The following is a 25,361-nucleotide window of genomic DNA, read 5'->3' on the forward strand; positions in this document are numbered from 1 at the left end:
GTTTAGTTCAGTGAGAACTCCAGAGATCGACATGGTATGGGCGTTTGGTGCCTTCTCTTATCCAAAATCTCTTTCGCGCCAATGGAAGATCATCTCACATACAGGCATACCATACGTGGACCAATTATCGCCCACGGTGGTCCCAGGCATTCACAGCACACCAGACTCTTGCACCCAGGATGTGTATTGGAACTAGACAGTCCAGCCCACATCCTGGAAGTACACACACAAGGGATGCAGAAGCCTGCAAAAGCTTGGCGTTTCGTGGGAGAATGCATGCCCAAATAAAGACACTCAGGTCGGCTCGACAAGGGGCAAGATGGCCAAAGGACTGGACAAAAAACCTCGTGGCATGGCCATTTTGGAGCCAGGCCACCTATTTGTGCCAAACGTGGTAACTGCGGTTTACCTGGCAGGAAAGGTTTAAAAATACATGAAAAGATAAACTGCCACCAGCCCTGTCCAAGGCACATCTGCACTTCTCCTAAAAAAAAATCCTTCGAGAGTGTCTAGTGCCTTTGGAAATGACAGGAAGACCGAAGCGGGCTGTACTGGAAGGTACTTTGTGCACTTGGAACAGGTTGCTGAAAAGTTGCAACATTGACCAGAACTAAGGGAAACAGTCTCCCAGTACTGACTACTTTAAGGGCATGTCAGTTTCCCCATAAAAAGTGAGCGAAAAGCCCAGGGGAGTGCAGCAGAAGGCTGTGCTCCTCTGGTAAAGACAGACTGGAGGGAAAATTACACATGAAATGGAATTTTTTTTTAACAGTGACATAAGATGGCCCACATGAACAGTGGCGGCAGGGTAGTGGTATCTCACCACCTTTTTTGGACGACAGCAGCTTCCTTCTCCACAGTGTACGACCCACGTAGTAATTCGGGGAAGTGGTGGGGAAACTGCTCCAGCATGGATATCCCAGCTCATCCAGCAAAGGAGACCATGGAAAGGATGCTGACATCCCAGGAAGAATGTCCAACAGCCAAGATAAAAAGCCAGATTGAAGGGAACGAGCACAGGACCCAGCCAATATGGACAGACTTGGCCCTGAAAATTGCAGCAGCTCTGTGGCCAAATCCTTCTGCAGAAAGGTGAACATGCAGAAACTGTCTAGACGCCCCATAAAATGGTACAGCTGAAATCTCCCCCCTGACGCACCCTCCCCCCACTTCCCTCCCCCCTCTGACCTCCGAAGCCACCCTTACTTCCCCCAATAGGAATTCTGTCCTTGCTGAAAAAGGAAAAGTTAGGGATTGGAGGCTACCCAGGTGAGACTAGTGTCTTGGATTCCAATGTTAGAAAAGGTAGCTGGCGAGAAGCTTGGTCCTCTGTTTCAAAGGCAGCGGCTAGGTCCAGGAGAATGTGGAAGAGCAGAAGGAATCTGGATTAAAATTTTTATTTTATTATAAGTTTCATGCTGATTGCCTATCCATTATTTTGTTGTATTGAAATGATTTGTTATCCCGAAATATGTTATTTAATTGTTCCTTAAATGTTAAATGAAGAAAAAAAAGAGAAAAGGGCCACTGAGATAATCCGTTTCAATATAGTTTGATCCTGTTGAGGACCACTTGCTCCAGGAATTTTGGTCAGTTGTCAATATAAATGGGTTAGTAGTGTGCAGGGCCTTTATGGTCCAAAGGGCTTGCTGAGTGTAGGTAGTACTGTGGCTACCTTGAAGCATGCAGGAAATGTTCCAGTAGAGGGAGAGAAGCAGGTTAGTAGTGCAGGCCCTTTGATAATTTGCAGCTCAAAATGGTCCAGCGATATTCAAAGTGTGGCGCTAGGAGGACCTGGACTAGTAATGATTCACTGTTGCAAATAACTTCTACATAAGACACCAATATGCCTCTTGTTCTGGTAGTCCAATATCTACTCTAGACCTCTGTTTTCATTGGCGTTATGTGCAGCATGTAAATATTTCCCTTTGGGATTGCTGCCTGTCTGACAATAACCGTGCTCTCAGGGGTGAGTTTAATTGGTCAGCAGAGTCAAGTCAGTGTGGTGACCTTCCTTGCCGAGGGAAGTGCTGTTTTACAGCATCAGCTAGCCTGGAATTACCTGTTACTTATTTTCTACAAACGATTAGAGAGTTTAAGGTAACCCACTTCTTGAATTTTTAACATTTTGCTTTACACATGTGGCTCTGAACTGGATGTGGCTTGGTTTAAATGGCTTATTCTTTCACATTTCAGGTGGAAGTGATTTAAGCCTTTATGTAACCACCAGAGCTTTGCTGGTGTTTGCTGCACGTCTTGATGCGCTAACCACAAGACTGTTAGGCCAGTCCGTCCCTATCTACAGTACAGTTTCTGCCATACTGCCACCGGCAGAATCTAAATGGACTTTAGATTGTCCTGAGGCCGATTTTATAAGCCACTCTGGGGTTTTATGAGCCACATTAATACCCATGGAGCTGGGCTGGATTTTTGCAACTGAAGTTGTACTTGTTACGTTGCCTCAGCCTGCCGCCAGCTCGCCACACAGAGGCAAATGGATGGATTGATGATTAGAATGCACACAATGTCAGTCGGTGAACATAATCAAAGCAAAGTTAACACTTAGTAAGTGTTAATTTTGCTTTGATGATGCACCAATAGCATAAGTCAAGGGGCTGCCAGCACCCCAGCCATCCACTGGCTTGGTGCCAGGGGACCTTTTGATATGTAGCAGGCTGGCAGTGGCAGCCAATCGTGCTCAAGACGAGTGGGCCGTCATGCACATTGGTGTGTTGCTGGGTGCCACACCCAGCACAATGCACAGATATTCGAAAGGAAGTGTTGATGACAGAGGAGGGAGCCGGCCTCAAACAAAGCACACGCGACAATGACGAGGGGGCCTATTTGAGCTGCCTGACCCAGCAGTAAACTGCAGTGGAGAGTCTCTGGAGACAGAATTTGTGCACGTGGGTTACACACTGTAAGTAATAAAAACATAAAATTGAATAGGCCAGGTGGGGTCGAGAGTTGGAGATGAGGCAGTCACTCTGAACGAGAACAGTCAAGTGAAGTGTTTGTGATTCATTGTTACTATCTGTTAGTCGAGAAAGGGCCAGAGCACTGCTACTCAGTGTGTGTCACGGCCGTGCAATCATCGTGTCAGCATGACTAACACATGCAACTCAAACCACAAGGGGATGTTTGAGCACAGACAAAAACAAATATGCAAAAAAGTTCACATTTCCAATTAGACTCAAGTGTCTCTTGAATGAAGATCATGTTTTCTGAAACACCTGTTGCAGGCAGCAGCATCCTTCCATTCCATGGCATATGGTGGTGGGAGCATGAGATGACTTAAACTAGATGCTGTTCCTGTCGCTGTATCCAGAGCTGGTGCGGAAGCGAGCCGTATCGTGGTGTGCGTGGATCATTGCTTGCAACACCTGGCTCAGTGTGGGCTAGACGGCGGTGGAGGGCCAGCCTTTGTAGTAGTCCTTGCAAAAGTGCACCACGGGAGAGGGGAACACTGAATCCTAAATCGACCCGTTTGTGTGTACATAAATGTGCACGTGCAAGATTGCCATTTTGAATGAATGCCAGAACCTGCTTAAAGTAGTGTGGACTTGGCCCACATGGAACAGCTTCCCTGGACAGACCGGGTGCAGGGAAAGGTGAAAGGTCCTGTCCTGGTGGTGCATGCAGGGCCTAGGTATCCTGGTTGATGTAAAGTTTTCGGAAATGGTATCATTGCAGTCTTTCATTCTACTAATTGAAGCGTCGACCTGCTCAAAATTCCCATTCCCCTTTTACCTTTATCTTCCTGTCTCCACCCTCCATATTCTATCAAGCCTGGCCCCAAGTATTCAATTGAAACCAATTTCTCATAATGTGGGCCCAGGGGGGGTGTTGGGTACCTGGCTGTCCATCTTGCTCGTCTGTGCATTAGGTGTTTATTGTGCAGCTCAGTTGGTTTGTTGGAGGCAGGCCCACTGATGCTTGCTAGTGGGCACTGGGTTTCTGGTCGCAAGTCCGAGACAGTCTGCGCTTGGCTATTTTAAGATTTGCCAGGCCCTCACTTCTTTGGGGTGCTACTTGATGGGAGGGCTCCACAAATAAAGGCGGTCCGGCTACAGTTTAGGCGAATCAGGCGGGACTGGTTCTGAAGTGGTTATCTGCTGCGGCAAAGTCAGGACAGGGTTACCAAATGTGCAGCATAATATATAACACATTGATGCTGCTCTGTGATGCTACTCAGCGAAAGATGTTTACGCTGCTGTCAAAGGTGCTACGCTCCTGTCAGTGCTGCTTTGTGTTAAAGGCATGTGAATGTGATGGTGTTCTGTGGTGAAAACACACAGTGCTGCCCATTGGTAAAGGCATTTGATGCTACTCAGCGTGTCAGTGTTAAAAAAGCATGGCAAAGGCAGTTAACTGTAAAGGTTTAAATTGTGTGGGCCTGGAAGGTAGTGGTGACGATACAGTATTTAGGTGGCTCCAGTGTCACAATAAATATATGCAGGAAGCTCTATGTTTCAACCTGCGCTGCCCTTGGTCTATGTTATCCTACCTGCTGGCTCATTCATGCAGTGAGATTGTATGTATTTCACACTTATCGGGTCATGATCGAGCCTCTCTGAAAGCTCTCTTAAGACTGAGAACGAACTGCATCCACACGCGTGTCTTTCTCCTACGTCCCGTCCCCTTTCCTCCATAATGCATGGGCGTCCCTCGCTAGGGACGGGAGACAAACTTTTTCACCAGAAAAAACGTTCTTCCACTTTTAAATTTAGAGGTGCGCAGCCCTGGGCGCATGCGTTCCCCTGACTCCGCCCACCGGCACCACTCCTCAGTCCCCTTTTCCGCATCGACTGGAACGGACAGCTTTCACCAGCGCTCCTGGGTTTGGCTTCGGCCTTGTAATTCTGCGCGCTCTTCCCCCGATACTTTTGTCTTGTATTTTTTGGTCTTAATCAGATACTCTGTCCTCTGGCGCCACTCTCCTCCCTGGTGCATGTCAACATCGGTGGGCTTCCGCAGGTGTCCAGCCTGTGAAGGGCTCTTCCCTACGTCTGACCCCCACGCTCTTTGCCTCCATTGCCTTGGCCCTGACCACGGCTGGGAGTGTTGTACTGCGTGTGACACGCTTACACTGCATGCTCTGAAGAACAGGTTAGCTCGGTGGAGGGAGCTCTTCGAGAAGTCAACTGCAGAGGACTAGAAGGACTTCGTCAGACACAAATCAAGGCCCAAGAAAGGGCTGCTTTTATCCAAAGCACCCCGCAAGGGGGACTCCTTCCCAAGGAAACGTCTGAGCGGGAGGAACCAGTCAGGTTCTCGCACCAACACAAGTACCGAGGCTACTTCATCTACCAGCCGCCAGGCCGAGGGGTCATTAGGCCCTTCCCGGGACAATGCTGAGGGACCGCAAGGCTCTTTTACTGGGTGTCCACATGAGGGGCTACACCCTAGTACTGGACAGATGTCGGAGGGGGCGTCTGTATGCTGCGCTACCGGCAACTCAGCCGAGGGCAACATGCCTACCAGGCCCCGTCCTGAGGTGCAGGGTTGGACTCATGCTCCATCCTGGAGGAGGCCGGGCCCAGCGAGGCAAGCACCACAACTTTGGCATGTGGCATGCAGCCCGGCAAAATGGCTGCCGTGCCAGACAAGATGGCTGCTAGTCCGATACTGCCCCCTGGTGTGGAGCAGGTGGGAGAATGAGTTTGAAGGTGGGACCGGTTTCAACCAGGTACGTGGCCTACAGCCTATCCAATAGCATCACAGAGCAGAGTTACCCCGCAACCAGCAAGGCGGAGTATGCACAGGCCCCAGCAGCTGCATCCTACTCCGTCAATACCACCTACCAGCCACCAGCCTTTGAGGACAGGTTTTTTTGAAAATGTCCTCATGCTGATGGGGTCCATCCTTCAGGATGTGGTCAGGAACATGCTCCCCCCTGGTCCCACCGCCGGCGCCTATAGTCATTCCTCGCATGGCTCATGCGCCTCAGGCCCCCATGCAGCCCCTGCTGCCCACGCCAGGTCCTTCGATTCCGGCTTCCCTGCCTCCCACAGTTCAGGCGATTCCACACAGCCACCACAGCAGCCACTGGATCCTACACCGCAGCCTTCAGTGCCCAGCACTCCTCCACCCACACTGGACCAGCCGCACACCCTGGTGGACGCCGACGAGGAGCAGCACCCGACACGCCATCCTCAGCCAAGGCCTTTCATGAACGGCTCTCAGGTTTGGCCGAATACTTGGGGCTTCCTCAACCTGAGGTCGAACAACCAGAGGTGGGGGGGGGGGGTCCTGGCCCAAGGTCCTCGCTCTACGACCCGCGGCTAGAACAGGGATCCCAATGCAGGAGGATGATGTCGCCTTAGCCAGAAAGGGATGGCTTAAACCCCATTCGGCCCAGCCTGTCAATCGGCACCTTGACAACAAGAATAGACAATTGGGGGGGATCCACTCTTGCTGTCGGCACACCCTCAACCGCACTCTTCGGTGATCGCTGCACCGTTGCTCACTCCAAGCCTCAGTTGTCCCTGGCCACCTCGTCTTCGGTGCTTCTAGGCAAGGAGGGGGAAGATCTTGGAGGCTTATGGAAAGAAGGTTTATTCCAACGCCTCACTGCACCTTCGTCAATCCACCGCGGACCCCATGCTGGCAGCCGTTAACCAGAAGCTTTGGCGGGAAATAGCGGACTTCCTTCCAGAAACTCCGGTGCAGAGCCAGGTACGCTTCAAGGCAGGGCTGACAGAAGCTAAAATGGTGGCTCAGGACTTCATGGAGTCCACTGTGGCGCACATTGACTCCTCAGGCCGTGCCATCTGCATCGCCACGGACATGAGAAGGACTGCCTGGCTAAGGGCTGCCAAGTTCAACCCGGACGTCCCGGAACGCATATTGGACCTTCCGTTCGAGGGTGGCGACCTCTTTCATTCCACCACTGATGAGGAACTAGATAAGAAGATAAAACAGTTCCCAAACTGAAGTCTTTATCCTCACGAAGTTCACGCCTAAGGCATGCACCCAGTCGCATCAACGCTCCGACAAGGGGCGGACCTTTGGCGGGTACCTGTGCTTCCAGGAACAGAGGTCGCGACAGACTGTTCTCCGAGTCAGCACCGGTGCAAACAGCAGGGGGGGGGGGGCAAGGGCTTCTTTCGGATCCACATGTCTGCGGTGGGGGGCAGGATTGCCCTTCACGCACAGTCTTGGTGTCCGAGGTTCACGGATCCCTGGATTCTATCCGTAGTGTCCATGGGTTACCGTCTACCGATTCCTCCCCTCCCACAGATTGGGACGACCACTCTGTTGGCAGAAATTTGTTCGCTCCTAGGGAGCCAGGCAGTGGAAAAAGTCCCAACCTCCCAGTGAGGCTTGGGCTTCTACTGCAGAATTTTCACCATATAAAAGAACCAGGCTGGCCTGAGAGTTGTGTTGGACCTTTCCACTTTGAACCTCTCCTCCCTCTTCAAAATGTCAAGATTGTTACGCAAGTGCTTATTGCGGAGACACTGTGCAGGGGAGACTGGATGTGCTCCCTGGATCTGAAGGACGCTTATCTACACGTCCCAATTTGGCAGCCTCATCGGTCCTTCCTACGGTTCAGGGTCATGGGCTTCCATTTCCAATTAAAGGTTCTACCCTTTGACCTCAACTCAGCCTCCAGGGTCTTTACCAGACTTATGAATGCAGTGGCCGCCCTTCTCAGGGCCCAAGGTCACCATGTCTACCCGTACCTGGACGACTACCTCGTCAAGACGAGATCCCCGGAGGCAGTTCACCACACTTCCTCTGCCCTTATGTTCACACTCCACAAACTGGTATGTTCTATCAACCTCAAGAAGTCTCAGCTACAGCCTACACAGAGCCTGACTTTTCTGGGCCTCATCTGGGACACGAGCTCTGAGTTTCCCCTCACAGGACAAGATCACAGCCATCAAGAGGGCCACAGGTCATTTTCTCAGCAGAGAGGGGACCTCAGCCTGGTGGGACCAGCATCTATTGGGTATCATGGCAGTGTTCCTACTGCCTGTAACCTCACATGAGACTCAAGATTAGGAGAATCGGGAGCGGGGCTCCCAAGCAGAGCTTGTCAGCATTCCTCCCTTTCTCCACCAGGACCTTGTATAGTGGTCCACGGACTGCAACCTGCGGACAGGCAGGCCCTTCCGGCAAGCAGCGCCGCAAGTCACCATCACCACGGATTCCTCCCTGGAAGGCTGGGGTGCTCCCCTGGACAACCACAGCGTCCATGCAGTCTGGTCCCTCCAGGATCAGGAGGCCCATGTCAACTGGCTGGAGCTGAAGGCTATCTGGCTCGCTCTTCAGGCTTTCCTGATGCTGATCTGTGGCAAGGTGGTCCTCTTTCAAATGGATAACTCCACCAGCATCTATTCCATCAACAAGCAGGGTGGCACCAGGTTGCCCGCCCCCTTGTGCAGTCTAGCGGTCTGCATGTGGTAGTGGGCCCCGGAGAACATCTACTTGAGAGCAATCCACCTCCCGGGGGAGTCCAACTTGGAGGCGGACAGGCTCAGCAGACGGAGTGGGAAATTACAAATGGCAATTGAACGATCAGGTCCTGCTGGGGATCTTCAGCAGATGGGGGCATCCTCAGGTGGATCTCTTTGCCACCTGGTTCAACAAGAAGTGCCTGCAGTTCGCGTCTTGGCAGGGGCTGGGCCCCGGCTCCCGGGGCAACGCCTTCTAGATACAGTAGAACGGAATGACAGCATATGCATTTCCTCCCACTCCCCTGGTCCACAGGGTGATCTGCAAGATAAGAGAATCACGTCGCCTAAGCATCATTCTGATAGCTCTTTGGTGGCCGGCAAGACCATGTTTCTCGGAGTTGCTGAGCCTCTCGGACAGGCCTCCCATTCACCTGCCATTGGGCCCGGCTCACCTTCTATCAGCAGGGGGGCAGGGTCATCCACCCTGCCTCGCAGAAGTTGGCCCTCGTAGTGTGGTTCCTGAGCAGGTCACACTAAAGCATCTGGGTCTGTCACAGGCTAACCTAGACATCATTCGGGGCACTAGGAGCAATGCTACTAGGTGCCAGTACGAAAGTAAATTGACTAGGTTTTGCCACTGGGCGGACTCTAAGGAGATTGAACTGCTTACTTGCACGTTGGACGAGGTGCTATCCTTTTCTGCACACCTCGCACACTCAGAAGTGCAAATAGACACTTGCCGTACCTAACGGACGGCCAAAGGAGCCTACCGGAACTCTGATGAAGAAGTCTTCTCTTCCTCCAACCCAGTGTTTAAGCGACACCTGGCGGGCCTCACCAGGCTCTACCCGCCCATCAAGAAACTACACACTGTGTGGGACCTGAATGTAGTGTTGGTCGCCCTGATGCACAAACCTTTTGAACCAATGGGGTCCGCGGACTTCAGGCTGTTCACCGTCGCCAGGGGACCACTCCGGTGGTGATAGTGCACGGTACAAATATCCTTTAACATTAAAACCGCTCTCTTGGTGGGTATTATGTCCGTACGTAGAGTTAGTGAAATCCAGGCAATAGAGGCTTCAGAATCGTACACTACTTTTCACAGAGATAAGGTGGTCCTGAGAACGCATCCAGCGTTCTTCCCTAAAGTAGTCTCTTCTTTCCATCTAAATGAGGAGATAGTCTTACATACTTTATTTGCAGAAGGACGATGCTCAGAGGGTCCTGCACGGTCTGGAGGTCAGGCGCACTCTGACATTTTATCTGGACAGGACCAAGAGCTTCAGCAAGTAGGATGCTCTTTGTCACCTTTGGGGGGGTCAAGACCAGGGTTATCAGGCTTCCAAGGCCTCTTTAGCAAGGTTGATGATTCCGGCCATCAAGGAGGCCTATGAGGGGCAGCACAAACCGCTTCCAGCTAACATTCATGCCCACGTCGTCGGAGCCAAGGCCATGGCGGTCGCATTCCAGAGACACTCCTTTGGCCTTCTGCAAGCACTACTGTCTGGATGCCGGCTCTAGGTCCGATGTGGCTTTCGGACAGGCAGTATTAAGGAACTTGTTTTCCTAAGGGGGGGGTTACCTCTCCACCATGCGGCTACATTCAGTTGTAATCGCCCATGCAGTATGGAGGAAAGGGGACGGGACGTAGGAGTAATTATAAGTTACTCACTGTAGTGACTAACATACTCCTAGTCCATAGTCTCCTTTCCTCCATACGTCCACCATCCTCCCCCCTTATAAAACTGGTGTCATTAGGCAATGTTAATATTGTAGATGCGTCAATGTGGACTGAGTGGTGCTGGTGGGCGGAGTCAGGGGAGCGCATTCTCCCAGGGCTGCGCAGTGGCGCCCCCAGACATTTCTCATAGGGTGGCCACACTTGAAGTCTTGGGGTGGCACACCAAAACAAACATACATAAATATGTAAAGGTCTCTCAAATCTAGCAGGGGCTCTGTCCCCAAACTGCATTGTATGATGTTTAGATTGCACTGACGGGCTTCTCTCTCACTGTGCGGGTCTCCCAAATCTAGCAGGGGTTCTGTCTCCTAATTGCATTGTATGATGTCTAGGTTGCACTGATGGGCCTCTCTCCCACTATACAGGTCTCTCAAATCTAGCAGGGGCTGTGCCCCCCAAACTGCTTTGCATGATGTTTAGGCTGCACTGATAGGCCTCTCTCCCACTATAGAGGTCTCTCAAATTTAGCAGGGGCTCCGTCTCCAAACTGCACTGTGTGGTGTTTAGATTGCGCTGGTGGACGTCTCTCCCACTGTGCAGGTCTCTCAAACTTAGCAGGGGCTTTGTCTCTGAACGGCACTGTGTGATGTTTAGATTGCACGGATAGGACTCTCACCAAATATACAGATCTCTCAAATAATCTAACTGCGCTTAGTTCAATACTCTACCAATCCCGGAAACCCACCACTACCTAACCCAACTAAATCCCATACCAGCAGACAGCTAACACCCTAACCCCCCCCACCGACAGTGCACCCTTAGGAAACATACCCTACCCACCGACAGAAAACACTGAGCCAGAGAACACCCCAGCGTACCCAGAGAAGGAAAACCGAGGTCACTGCGACCGCACAGAACAGCATAAAGGAACTACTACCATACCACACCTGCACCTAGAGTGTAAAATGGCCCATACCAGAAAAGGACGGCGAGAAAGAGAACAAGATCATGCAAGAAGAGACGCGAACACACAACACCGACAGAACCCACAAGAAACAGCCCCATTGGAAGACAACACACCTAAAAGAGCCACAACAGGAATAAAATCAACAAGAGAAAAATCCTTATACCTCACACGTTACCTTGCAACAACCACGGTACACCGACACCCCAACACGGAAACCCTGAAACATGCAAAGAAGTTCCTGATGCACACGGAAAATAGACAGGGGCACTCAACAAGAGTGGGAGGACTCCAACCCCATTACCCCTTACATTACAAGAACAGAGGGGCAACATCGATTTCCACTACATCCCGCACAATACGGCGAAGTACCAACAACCAGCAACGCCACCCCCCACCCAACAACCGGACCCAGCGAAGAAACCACTGCTGATCTTCATCCGAGTAGCATCACAGCAGAAACGCCAAGACTAATCAGCCCTGTTATCAATTTACTAGACCGCTTCAATGAAGAAGCAGCCGTCGCCGTTCTTCATCCTACCAACATCAATGCGGAAACTCCACGAACAGACAATTATAAACTCAAACAACAAATAACCTCAAAGCAAAATCTCACCCAGAGAATCCACTGTAAACTAATAAACGCAAGGTCAATGTCCAAACACTCAACGGAAATATAAGACCTCCTGTCAGAAGGAGGCATAGACCTCCTATTTGTGACCGAAACATGGCTAGACGACAACTACAAGATCACCCTCAACAACTGCCTGCCTGAAGACTTCAAATGCATCCAAACAAAATCCAAAAGAGAGGGGGGTGGGGGGCTAGCGATCATCCACAAGGAACAACTGGCCATCAAAATGGAAGATCCACTAAACATCAACAAATGTGAATCCTTAATACTACGACTTTCAGTAAACCCCAAAACCAACCTGAAATTCATACTGATATACAGACCACCAACCTACAATGCGACTTTCGTAGACGCTTTCACGGAAGCAATCACTACCCTAGCCATCAAGTACAATCTTCTGATCATCCTTGGAGATTTCAACATCTGGTTCGACGAAGAAACCAAAACCACACAAAAATCCTTAACCGTGCAACTAGCAGCCATGAACCTACAACTAGTCAAAGGAGCAACCCACTCAGCAGGGCACACACTTGACGCAATCTTCGCCAACAAGGATCTCATCACCACGGCACCCCCAATTCAAATACTCTGGAGCGACCACCTCATTATTCCGTTCATAATCACAACGGCCGCTCTGACAAAAAAGCAACAAGAAAAACAACCCATCAGGATGAAAAGAAATTGGAGAACCATAAAAAACTCCAATCTAACCGAGCTCCTAGAACTCAGCAAACCACAAGCATCCACCATGGAAGAAGCAGACCTAGACAAAAAAGTGGCCCTACTTCATACCTGGATTGCAACAACCCTTGACGACATTGCCAAAGAAAAGCCCTTCACCCCATCACGCAAGAAAACTACAGCAAAACGGTTCACCCCACTACTCCACGCCATGAAAAGGAAAAACCGAAAACTAGAATCTCAATGGAGGAACAACAACACCGCAAACAAACTGAAATACCTACAACAGATCCGCGCATATAAAAAGGAAATACAAAAAGCGAAGAGGAAACATTACGACAACCGAATCTTCAGAGCACCAAACGCTCAAAAAGAATTATTCAAAATCATAAACAAAATAAAAAACCCACCGGCCTGCAACAACACGCCAATCCCATCGAAAAAACTCTGCGAGGACCTCAGAGACCACTTCAAAAACAAAATAACCTCCATCCAACACACCATACAAAACAGACCAAACGTTCACAGCTCAAACCCCACCAACACAGACGAACATGCAAACAAGCTACGAAACTTCCCAGAAATATCAGTTGAGGCTTTCGTCAAACTGGTAAACCAAAGCAACAAATCGGACTCTCCTGAAGACCCTTGCCCCCCGGACATATACAAAACAATTCTCAAACAAGGAACCCCCATGGAATACCACAGGAACCTCCTCAACCTCTCAATCTCAACAGGTAAAGTACCCCAGGCCATCAAATCGGCTTACATCAAGCCACTACTCAGACACAACAGGAAACTTTGAGGACTCATCGAACTACAGACCCATCTCCAACATAGCCAAACTGCTAGTAACGTATATCTCCCAAATAACCCAAGAATTCGTAGAAGAACATTGCCTACTAGACCAGGCACAAGTTGGCGTCAGACCTGAGAGGAACAGAATCGGCTCTCCTCAATATGGGACGACCTAAAAACAAACGCAGACTCAGACAACCGCACCGCCCTGATCCTCCTTGATCTGTCTGCAGCCTTCGACACTGTCAACCACGCCATCCTCCTAAAGAGATTAGGACTAGGGATAACAGACACTGCCCTACTATGGATCAAATCCTTCCTAACAAACAGAACAGAAACAATATGGATGAAACCTTGTAAATCCAAACCGAGTCCATGTGCGGAGTACCGCAAGGATCATCCTTCTCCCCGCTTCTATTCAACATCTACATGTACCTATTAATCAAACTCATCAAAAAACACGGCCTCACATGCTACAACTACGCCGACGATACTCCAATAATCTTCAACATACAAGACACCCGAGAAAAAAACACCACACTAGAAAATTACCTCTGTGACATATTCAACTGCATGAACCTCAACCATCTCAAAATCAACTCAGGCAAAACAGAGATAATGATTGTTCCAAAAAAGGGAGGAGACATCAACTACATCCCCTGGCAAAGAGAGCTCGGCACCATACCAGAACCATCAACTGTAAAAAACCTAGCGGTCCTAATGGATAACAACCTCACTCTGGAGCCACAAGTAAACTCGGTGATCAAGAAATGTTTCTTCCTCCTGCGAGCAGCAAAAAGGATCCTACCGTTCCTGGCATTCGCCAACAAAACAGTCACCATCATCGCTCTGATCATGTCCAGAGTGGACTATGCCAATAGCCTATACCTGGGCATGCCCAAACGACTTCTAAAAAAACTGCAATGGATACAAATTGGACAAAGACTCAAACCAAAGAACCAACCACTCGACAGAGCATAAGACATAATGGAAAATAGCCACAAAGGAAGGCTGCAGAGACTGACCACACATCTAGACCCACACGAAAGCCCAATCGACTCTCCGACTCGCACGTACCGGACGAACATATCCAGACCGGCAGACGCTCCTAGATAGACGCTGGCCTGCGTCGCACCCGTATAGGATCGATTGAAGGATAACATGCCCGCACCTAGAAAAACGTGAATGCTAACATGGGCCACAGCTAGAGTTGTGAACACCAGCCTGCGTGGCGCTCAGATGGAGTTGCGAATGTTAGCATGCCCACACCTGGACGGGTCTCCAGACACTAGCCTGTGCCGCATCTGGATGGGAGTGTGAGTGTTGGCATGACCACACCTGGATGGAGTCCTGAGCTCTGGTCTGCGCCGCGTCTGGATGGGAATGTGAGGGCCGGCAAGTGCCACACTCAGACAGACCTGTGAATGTTAAGGTCAGGTAACCCACTAACCAATATAAGCTCAACCTCTGCATACTTATCCCACTCAAAAACTCACACAATCATCTCTCGCACAACAAGCCGCACGCACTTCACAACACTGCAACAACACATAATCCTGAACAACAGCACACGCGGACTGACTCCGATCCAGTACCCGCACCAAAGCTCAGCACCCGGTGTATACCGAGTTGAAGCTGCCAACAGAACACCACTCCTCACTATCCTACTCCCTCCTTCACCTTACTAACCCATCCCACCTTTATTGTTTACAGATCCGCCTGAGCGCCTGGGGACCAATTCCGTTGGTGACGGTGCGCGATACAAATACCTTTAACATTTAACATAAATGAATGGGCCGGTGGGGGGGCGTGCTTTTATAAGGGTGGCCGTAGCCCCCCATTGGTGGCGCCCCTGGGAGTGAGCCAGAGGGATATAAGGTTTATTGCCCCATGTTTCCTTTGAATGCATGTTTTCTGGTGTAGGACATGTTTTCTCAGGGTTTTGAACAGAAAACAGGAAGTTGTGGAAAGTGAGTGCTTCTCACTTCACTAAAGTCTAAATTCAGCGATCTAAAGCCAGGTTATCACTAGTGGCAGTTCTGCAGTACGCTGTGTCATACTGGTATGAGCATCACATGGTGCGCCGAGGACAAGTTTTCCTAATTTTCCAGTCAGCGCCGAGGACAAGTTTTCCTAATTTTCCAGTCAGCACCTTGGTAGCTTACGTGCATTACCCTGATTTAACGAGGGATGGTTCTCACACTGTAGAATTGGGGAGGTGGTAACCGTAGTGTGACATTGCTTTAGATTGGTGATTGTCTGAGGGGCATGAGGTGTGTGGTGGCACCATGGTTGTGGTGAATTGTGGCATTAAGCCGTAGCTGAAACTGCACACTTGCGGACATCACCCTTTCCTGGCGTCTTACCCACAGGACTAGACAACACATACAAGCATTGTAAATCCTGGCCCTTAATCCCGTGAGAGATCTATACCAAGACAGACGGATGTGGGGTTCATGCATGCTTTGATTAAATGCTTGTGTCTGAACATGATTTATCACACTCTCATGCTGTCTCGACTAAGGGCTTGGTGATGCAGCTGCCCTTTGGTGTCCGCTGTGATTCAAGAATGCTGCATAGCCGATCATTGCACTAAACTCGAGTGCACTCTAGCCTGTTGACCCATGCACAATAATTCATCTTTAACTGCTATTTTCCAATATAACAATGGGGTATGGATTACATAGTGAGGAAGGAAAGAAATAAGGAGGAATGGTAGGTGAGACAAAAACAGGGAGGGTAGAAGGATGGGCGGGGGGTTAAGAGGAAATATAGTAGGGAGACAGGAAGGAAACCAAGAGGAAGGAAAAGGAGTAGAGGAAAGATGCCCATGAAGGAATGGGAGAGAATGGAAGGGGAAGCAAGAAAAAAGGAAGGAACAAAAGAAAAAAGGGAGGGAGGGATAAGGGAGTGATGGAGGATGGGAAGGAAAGAACTGCTTGCTCCTCCTAGCTTACTCCAGTAATATAGACCATCAGGTTGAGTGCTTGCTTGCCTGCTGCAATCTATGCAGCATGATCTGTAGGTAGCAGGTTCAAATCCTGACAAGGCCAATTCAGCCTTTCAATAAATAAGAGGTTGAAAAGTCAGTACCATCTACTTCGGTTGGGAATGATTGTATGTCAATATGTGCTATGTACAGTGCTTTGGCAAACGCGCTATTTAAATAACAAATATCAAATGCCGCGGCCATGGAAAAGGAATGTTGTCACTTGTTTTCTCAAGTGTTTACACAAAACATTACATGCAACAAACACCTTTAACCCTGCATAAGTAGCATTTTCTGTAAAGTTGTGTATTGATATGATTCACGGATGAGGGTTTGATGGTCACTTTCGTTAGGTAAGGGCCACTTTGTTTGAGGTGTCATTTCTTGTCGCAGTCTGACCCTGGCTGCAGATGATCCCTTTTAAAGGTGAAGCCGGTATGCAGTTGGATGCAGCCTCAAACTATTTTGGGTTGAAGAACTGCTCTATAAAATAGCACTGCCTTGTGTAAGAAATGTCTGGGGTGAAGGGCATGGCGTGGGTTAAATTTCGTACCACAATGCTTTACTCATGTGGCTCTGAACTGGAGGTGAACTTCCAATGATGACGATGTGCCAATTTGGCATGTATGACTAAAATGGCTTATTCTACTTGCTCTTTTGGGAAAATATTGACCTGGTGTTAAGCACCTCGGTCTATAGTGCTTTAGGGAGACATATTGGAGGAACACCCATGTCAGAACAGCTGTTTGTTTTATGTCATTAGGGTTAAGATCCTTTTGGTAGTTACTGGTCTGCATTTCCGGAGCACCTCACTGGTGGTCAAGAATGAGAAGGAGATTGTAATGAGAAACTAAAATGCCTTTAGCAGAGGCACTAGAGTGCCCTATTAGTGTGCCGAAGTAGAATAATAAACTAGTATTTTAGGTGTTCTGTTAAGAATGTTCCACAGAGAGACAAAAAAACAAAAAATGTTCCACAGGAGTTAGGTTTTGCCAAATCAATATGTACTCAATTATACATGTGGAAGGGGTGGCTCGGGGGTCCCTAAAGTGTTATCCAAAGCTGAATTGTGTGACATATGACTGTGTGTCATTGATTTTGAGGCACTACCCAACATGATTTAGAACAATCAAGGGTGTTCTGGCACTCGGTCTGTATATGATCAATGAAGAGAAGTGATGTGAAACCCATTTGCAGAGGAAAATGTTGGCGAAAGAATAAGTTTGTAGGGATTAACCAACACTTTTAGCCTGACTTACACAACTCAAATACATTTCTAGTGTCCAAGTTTAAGGTAACACAGTGGAACATTCCCAAACCTTATCTGGTGCACAGTAAAGGCTTTATTAATACAGCCTTTTTGGGTGAGTAACTCTACACATTTTATGCTTGCAGTAAATCATATTGGCCACCTTCAATAAATTATGGGGATATGCTAACTTGTCGATTTTTGAATCCATGTATATAGTTTGTTTCATCATACTTGTACAAATCAAGGCATACATTTGTTTTCAAAAATTGATTAGCAGAGTTTGCTAATTAAACTGTTCTTGATGAGCAAACAAACCCATTTGATTAGCAATGGTAAATTTATATTTTTAATGTCAACAGAAGTTGTTTGTACCCAAGACCTAAAACAAGCAACAATACTGCATTGTTTCTGACTGCTGAAGTCAGACATTAGAGTCGGGCTTTGCAAAATCTTGAAAATTCTGCTAGACCTGCAGATCTAGTAACGTAGTGTACCTACTCAACCTAAGAGAAATGCACTTGACCCATGGCAACAGATGACAAAAAATGTAAATGCATGTGCTAGCCATGCATAATGAAACGTTTTGCTTTTACTGAAGACAAAGTAAATATTGAGTAAAAGTTTCAAACGTCCCCTGCAAATGGTACTCACCCTTCACAAAATCTACTTGAATATGACATTAGACTTTGCGTGCCCTGGATGAATGTCTGTAAAAGGTTAGCTCAATGAATGGACACAAATAGATGGGATAAAAATGCTCTGAAAACAGTTTCGCCACTGCTCACGTTTGTGCTGTTATACAGGGCAATCATAATCATAGAGTAAAGTGATCTATGGAGGCTAAATACAGTGGATGGTATTGTAACAGATCTGTAGATGTATAGACTGTATGGAACTATTGATCACTACTACTACTTTGCGTATATATCTAGTTAGTTTTGTGTATTCATTATGTAAGCGGAAATAAAGTAAGCGACTAAGCAGTGTAGATGGTGTAGCAGGCAGAGGATTGGACAGACTAGGTGGAAAATTGTAGTTTGTGGCCATCTTGCTTTCAGGGTAGCTGGTATAAAGCAAAAGGGTGATACGATAAAATATACAGGAGTGTGGATTCAGCTCAAGGTTGAGCACCAGTTGCAGATGTATGCAACAAGTAGGTCACAGAACTAGGTTTGTACACTTTCAAAGGTTTTCGCTGGTCTATATGATGCTTCTTCCCCAATAAAATTAAATCTAGTTGACACTGAGATTTAGATATTGTATTTTGCACTTTTTCCTTGTGGTTAGTGTGGTTAGAAAATTTTAGGGGGTTTATCTTAGGGGGATGAGTGTGTGCATGTTGCTGTTCTAGGAATTGGGTTGCTGGGAAGGTTTGACCTTAAGCAGCCCAAGTGAGGTCAGACGCATGAGTGAGTGCTGTTGGTGGTTGGAGATAGATTGCTATTGTTGAGAGAGTCTTTGTGAGGCCAGCTATAACAAATTATTTTTGGGTAGTGGTAGCTATATGCTAGTGGCAGATGTGTTGAGGTACGCCAGGTGTTTGTCTGGACGCCTATGTGTGCACTTGGCCGGATGTGCTTGACCGTATTCTTTCGTGCATGGATGCTTGGCCGTGCCTGTGGCCTGTGCCCACGCTAGTGGGGTGAGATATACGTACCGTAGGCTGCAAGCTTGCTTGGATGGGGCAATATAGGTCCAGGTCTAGAATTGAGGGGCTATACCAGTGGGCTTGGCTTTCATAATGTAGCAGGTATCCGCAAATATTAGGCAGAGATGAAGGCTACACCTAGGTTTGAGTCCTGTATAGTGGGAGAGAGGCCTACACCTAGCAGTAGAACAAGGCTAAGCACAGCTAGAGCCTACACCTAACAGTGCAGATTGACCACAAGACTGAACAGAGCTAGATTTGAGAGTCCTCCATGGTGGGGGAAAGGCCTACAATGACAATGCAATGTGGGTACAAGACTAAGCACAGCTAGATTGGAGAGTCCTGCACAGTGGGAGAAAGGCCTACACCCAACAGTGCAAGACAAGACTAAACACATATAGTAGATGGAGGTTACACCCAGACATGAGGGTCCTGCAGTGGATGCGACGCTGGCAAATGCTCACTATTACGTCAACGTGTGGCACATGTGTACCAATACTCTGTTTCGAGTGTGGGAACCGCTATCACTGTCCTATCCAGATGCGCCACAGGATAGTGTTCACAATGGTACAACCTTAGGCTTTGGGGATTAACATTCACAATTATTATCCAAATGTGGGTCCTGCTATTTCTCTTGGAGTGACCACTGCCTTCTCTCACTCTCCCCCCTCCTCTTGTCCCTCCCTCCCAAGCCAAGCCCACCCCAACACTGGTCCGACCTATGAAGCGTGTGTCAGATGAGGCTTTAGCTGCCTCTGGCTGACTCTCACATGGACACAACCCTGTCCCTTCCCTTCTCTACTCTTCTATTTCTGATACTCTTGATGATCTTGCCCCTGTCATGAGGATCCGCTTGAAGTCCAAAGCCAAGTGCAATTCCTGGTATGACTCCGACCTAGCTAAACTTAAGTGTAATTGTAGGGCGGCTGAGAGGAAATGGAGGGCTGCTTCTTCATCTTCTGACAAACTGGCCTGTCGCCTGCTCCAAAGGCACTAACGACTGTGTCCGCACCAAGAAGAGAGCTCCCATTCAAGCATGTGTCGCTGCGGCATCAGCCAAACTTTTTAAAATCTGCAAGGAGCTTGCCAACCCTGCTGCAGTCTCTACATCTCCTCTTGCCTCCCAGGCTCTCCGATATGCCCTTGCCTCACACTTTATCTCCAAAACTCAGGACATCCTGGCCACCCTCTCCTCCACTTACCCTCCTATTCCTTCTCAGTCTGTGCTGGCTGACCCCCCTTTAACCACCCCCTCACCTTCCTTCTCTTCCTTTCCTCTTTTCTCCCCTGATGAGGTCGCTAGACAAGTCCGATCTATGAAAGCCTCATCAAAACAGGTTCATCCCTGTTCCTCTAAAACAATCCAGGATCAAATTGACACCCTCGCTCCGGCCCTTTACCGATTTCTGCAACCACTCCTTTGCCTCAGGTTCCTTCCCCTCCCCTCTGAAGCACTCGCTTGTGCATCCTCTTCTCAAACACACAGCTGATCCTTCCTGTCCTGCTAATTACCCCCCAATTTCCATTACCCCCTTCCTGGGTAAACTCCTGGAAAACCTGGCCATCTCTCAGCTTAACCTGCATTCCGATTCTGTTGGCTGCCTCCATGACCACCAGTCTGGCTTCACAGCGGCCAGGAGCACGGAAACTGCTCTCCTAAACATCCGTGAAAACCTGCTCTCAAACCTCGACTCTAACATTCCCTCAGTCCTCATCCTACTCGATCTCTCTTCTGCCTTCAACACTGTCAACCATACCATCCTGCTCAACCGTCTCCATGATAACCTGGGCATCACCGATCGGGCTCTGGCCTGGCTGACCTCTTTACTCTCTGATCGACCCTCCCAGGTCCAATTTTGGGTCCTTCCTTTCATCCGTCTTCCTCTCTACCTGTGGTGTGCGCCAGGTGTCTAATCTCTCGCCCTGGCTTTTCAACCAATACCTGGCAACTCTTGCCCACCACATTGCCATTTTTTTTCTGCTCTAACTTCCAGTGTTACGCTGATGACACAACTCATTTTCAGGCTGCCCTCAGCCACCTCCTCTCCCATCTCTGACTGCCTAACTGCCATTCAAGATTGGTGTGCCGCCAATGATCTTTGTCTGAATGCCAGCAAGACGGAGATTCTCCTCATCGGCTCACCATCCTTTCCCCTCACTCTCTGGCCGGCCTCCCTTGGCACTTTCCCCTACCCCCACCTACAAGGCTAAGAACCTTGGTGTCATCTGACTCCACACTTTCCTTCTCCACCCACATCTGAGGTCTCTAAAAAGTCAAACTTCCTACTCCACCTCCTCAGAGGTAGTCTGCCTTTCCGCTCCTTCCCCCCGAAGCTCACTGTCCCAAGCTCTGGTTCTCTCTAGGTTGGACTATTATAAGAGCCTCTTTCTAAATCTACCTGCCTCTACACTCCGCCCTCTGCAACTAATCCAGAACAGGACTGCGAGACTGGCCCTTGGCCTCAATCCCTGGGATCGTATCTCTCCAGCTCTGAATCTCTCCATTGGCTCCCAGTGGATGCAAGGATTAAATTCAAAACCCTCTGCATTGTCCACAAGGCTTTCTGGGGCCTGGGTCCAAAATACCTTCAGCTATCCCTCCGCAAATACCTCCCATCTCGAGCTCTTTGCTCCTCTACCTTCAACTTCAGGGTCGGTCGTTTTTCAGAGAGAGATCTTTGTCCTTGGCTGGGGCCTCCCTCTGGAACAGCCTCCCTGACCCTCTAAAACTTGAGGTGAACCATCTCCGGTTCCGGAAGCACCTCAAGACCTTCCTCTTTGCTTCTGCCTTTGCTCCCCCTCTCCCCTGCTAACTCTCGTCTCTCTTGGCACTGTGCACCTGGCTGTCCCCTGGGCCCAGGTACCTTCTCACCCTGCCACCCTCCTGCACTGCGTCCTGGCCACCCATTGCACTGGTGACTGTATCTGTACCCATACAGTCCCCCACCCCATTTTTTCTTTTTCTGCACTTATTCAGACTTACCCAGTCTGCTGCCGTTAACCCAGCACTTGCCACCTGCTGGCTGCCCTACCACTGTTTATTGCCTCTATTACCTAGTTAGTTTTATTTATTATTATTTATCTATCGGTTATCCTCTGCTCTGCACTTTCCACCCCCGCCCCTTCCATGCACTTTTCCCTTTCCCGTGCACTTGCACATTCTCAGTGTCACTGGGCCTAGTAAGATCGTTGTTCTCCCCTGTTCCCCTCCCTCGCCTTGTCGCGCTCTGAAACACCGGTGTATGAGCGTGTTACAAATAAAATATCATTCATTCATTAATTCAATTTCTCTACTCCCCACCCATGCCACACTTACTTTGGTGGCGGGTGCTGGTTGACGGCTGGTCACTGGCTTCCCCTGCTGACACCATTTGGAGCTGCCATTGTAGGAGCCGCCCTTTACCTCTGGGCCCTTTGCCGCAGGGGCTGCCTGGCAGAGAGCTGCCCAGGGTAGGTGGGTTTGGAGTTACCGCTACACCAATCAAGCTCACGCAGCGGGGTGGGAGGAGGGAGGTTGAGGGAAATGGAGGTGCCGTGGAACCAAGGGGTAATGGCAAGGACACCGGCAGTCTACAAGCCCAGTAATGGTATACATTTTGAAAATATCAAAATGCCTGCTGCCTCACTAATCACTTGCAGGTGGAGCCACAGTTTGTAGTTTTCTGGCCACACAGCACATATTCTCTGGTAACTTTTCAGCACTTAAGAGATCTCGTTAATTGATGCTTCTCTCCTGATCTATAGAGTAGCTTCAGCTTTCTATGAAAGATGGGGGCGCAGGAAAGGGGTTACACCATCTTCCTACCAACCTGGCCACTATCTTCCCCAGTTTCCTGTTTGCTTTAGACATTGTGGCAAGTGTAATGAAAGCTGGCATGTATAAGGTGCAGCAGAAAATCCACGTATGTGGAACAGATCTACGTGATTTCCCTGCAGGCCGCTTTTGCCGCAGTCAGTCTCCTGGGTCTAGCTGCAAGCAAGCATTTTTGGTGGACTGCTGCTCTCTGCACCTGCTCATGCAGAGGACACCCCGGGATGCGCCCTGCCTGACCTGTCATCTCATGTGGGGAAACCCCCTGGTATCCCCGGTCTCACTCCCGCTCCTCTGCCCCACCTCTGTATCTCTGCCAGCCTCCACCGATCTCTACCTTCCTCTCAGCCCTATTCTCTCCCCCCATCTCCGCACACCTCATCCCACTCCTTTCCTTATCGGGCCACAGCTAACTTTCCTTACGGTTATGCGCAATCATGCGCAAATCGGGTCATACGTGGTTCACGATAGGCTTCTATTTAGGAAAAGCCGCCTGTCTGGAATAGGACTCCTGCAAAAATGTTCCTACTGTGTGGAACCAGTCTTGCTTGAGTCCAAGTCCTGCTATCGGGATTATAAGAACAGATACCTAGAGAGTCTGGAAGAAAGGTTATATTCGACTATCAGTAGAACAGTCACAGCACTGAACAACTTGTACTTCATCTGCAGAAGCACCCCCCCCCCCAGTCTGACTCCACATCATGAGTTACAAATAAGATACACATGTTGCTGATGTTTACTTTAAGGTAAGTGGCTCATTTATATCTGTGCACATGATAGCTGAACAAAGAAATTAATAGAAGCCTTATTAATCATGTTGCCAAGATTTTGCAGTTACTTCTGTTCTGGCCTTTAGTTCCAAAATTAAATGTAAAACTACACTGAAGAAAGTCTTGCCTGCCTGTCTAGAATCTGAAGAACACATCCTATGCTTTTTGGTACCACTTATTTTAGGTCATAATTTGCAATATATTTTCTCCACTGCTTGGAATGTTGGTCACGTTTTTTGCACTACCTTCCGAGTGTTAAGAATGTGACATATGTTCTAAATGCATTTGCTACTATTTGTGCAGCAGTGAATGCGTTATTCACTCAAGTTAAAGAGTGACAAACAATGGAAATGCCATTAACTGTAGAACCTAATTACATTTTGGTAACCTGAGATGTATTTGTTTGGGTGATTAATTTTTTTCAAATGGTATCCTTAGTTACAGATATCAGAACCTCATGGAGAAAAGCCATTGAGATGGTGGACCCTTCAGATTCGGATGAAAGAAATCTTCACTTGGCAGCATCCCCAAAAGAATTGTCTGATGAATTTCTCTCTTTACACACCAGCCGATTTGACTTAGAGCAAGAGGCAAACTTTAACTTGACAGACACCAATGAACCTTTAGAAGAAAAGGAATCTTTGGCTTGTAATTTTATTCCTTGTGATTCATTGGAAACTTGGCCAGCTGGTGGAAATGGGCCATTAAAAGGGACCTCAAGACTGTCTGAAGATTTTGTGACTACTCGATCAATGCATAGTCTTACTGCAAATTTTAAGGTAACAGACAATGATTTGAAACCATCTTCATTCAGTCAAGGAAATGCCTCTGAACGGACAACTTTGTCATGGGATTCATCTCAGTGGATGGGAATTGGGGATGGTTCTGAGAGCCAGGAAGTTATCGAGTTTGGACTTCTTCAAAAGAACACTCGGGAAAAGAATGAAAAGACCAGTCTTAACTGCTCAACACACTTGGAGACTAAAGAGAATACAATAGGGCAGCATACATTGGACTGTAGCTTTCTGGACAGCAGAGAACATCAAAGTGAAATAGTGCCGAAAAGTAAAATTGGGATACAAGCACTCCGTAGCAGATTAGAAGAACTGAAAAGAACCATGAAAAAAACTACCCATGAAGTGGAAGACTTGTACAAGACTCCTTCCAAACAATTTGTTAGGCAGAAATCTGCCTCGTGCCTTTCACTTCAGTGTATGGAAACCAGGGACATATTTAGTCCCACAGAGAGTAGGCTCACATTGGACTTGGATTACTTAGAAACTTCACCATGCAGGTCATTGGAGGAAAGAAAACGAATTCTTCCTCGACTGTCTACCTTTCTAAAATTTGAGGAACCATTTATTTCAATTGAACATGAAGATCTGCATATGTTGGAGATCCAAGGTTAGTATTTCTGAAGCTTGTGCAGATTTTCAGGGGACACTTTCCATAGGGAACAGCCCAATATCTGATAGACTACGGTGCTTTTTAGTCTAGTTAGCAGCTGATGTGGAAGAATGTAATGGGCTAAAAATTCGAGCTTAGTCATGCTTCCTTTAGAGTTTGTGCAAATGGCTAGGCATGTGGCAGCCACATTTGGGTGAGAGGGCGATTTGTATGTAGGGTAAGGTGATATATATGCTTGGGAGAGGAGAGTATTTCCTATGTTGTATTAACGCTGTATACTTTGGAATATGTACAAAGGAGAATGAATGACACGTTTAAGGG

General features: G+C 48.4%; 1 protein-coding gene across 2 annotated transcripts in view; it reads left to right on the top strand.

Moving 5' to 3' along the window:
* Positions 1-25,361, top strand: part of HAUS6 (HAUS augmin like complex subunit 6) — a 1,011,950-nt gene that overhangs the window by 984,316 nt on the left and 2,273 nt on the right. For both annotated transcript variants that reach the window (XM_069625969.1, XM_069625970.1), the window contains one exon: positions 24,072-25,037. In XM_069625969.1, the coding sequence (XP_069482070.1) occupies positions 24,072-25,037 (966 nt within the window). The remainder of the gene's footprint in view (positions 1-24,071; positions 25,038-25,361) is intronic.

The sequence above is a fragment of the Ambystoma mexicanum genome, chromosome 6p, assembly GCF_040938575.1.
Source record: "Ambystoma mexicanum isolate Mex_15411 chromosome 6p, UKY_AmexF1_1, whole genome shotgun sequence".
Classification (NCBI taxonomy): domain Eukaryota; kingdom Metazoa; phylum Chordata; class Amphibia; order Caudata; family Ambystomatidae; genus Ambystoma; species Ambystoma mexicanum.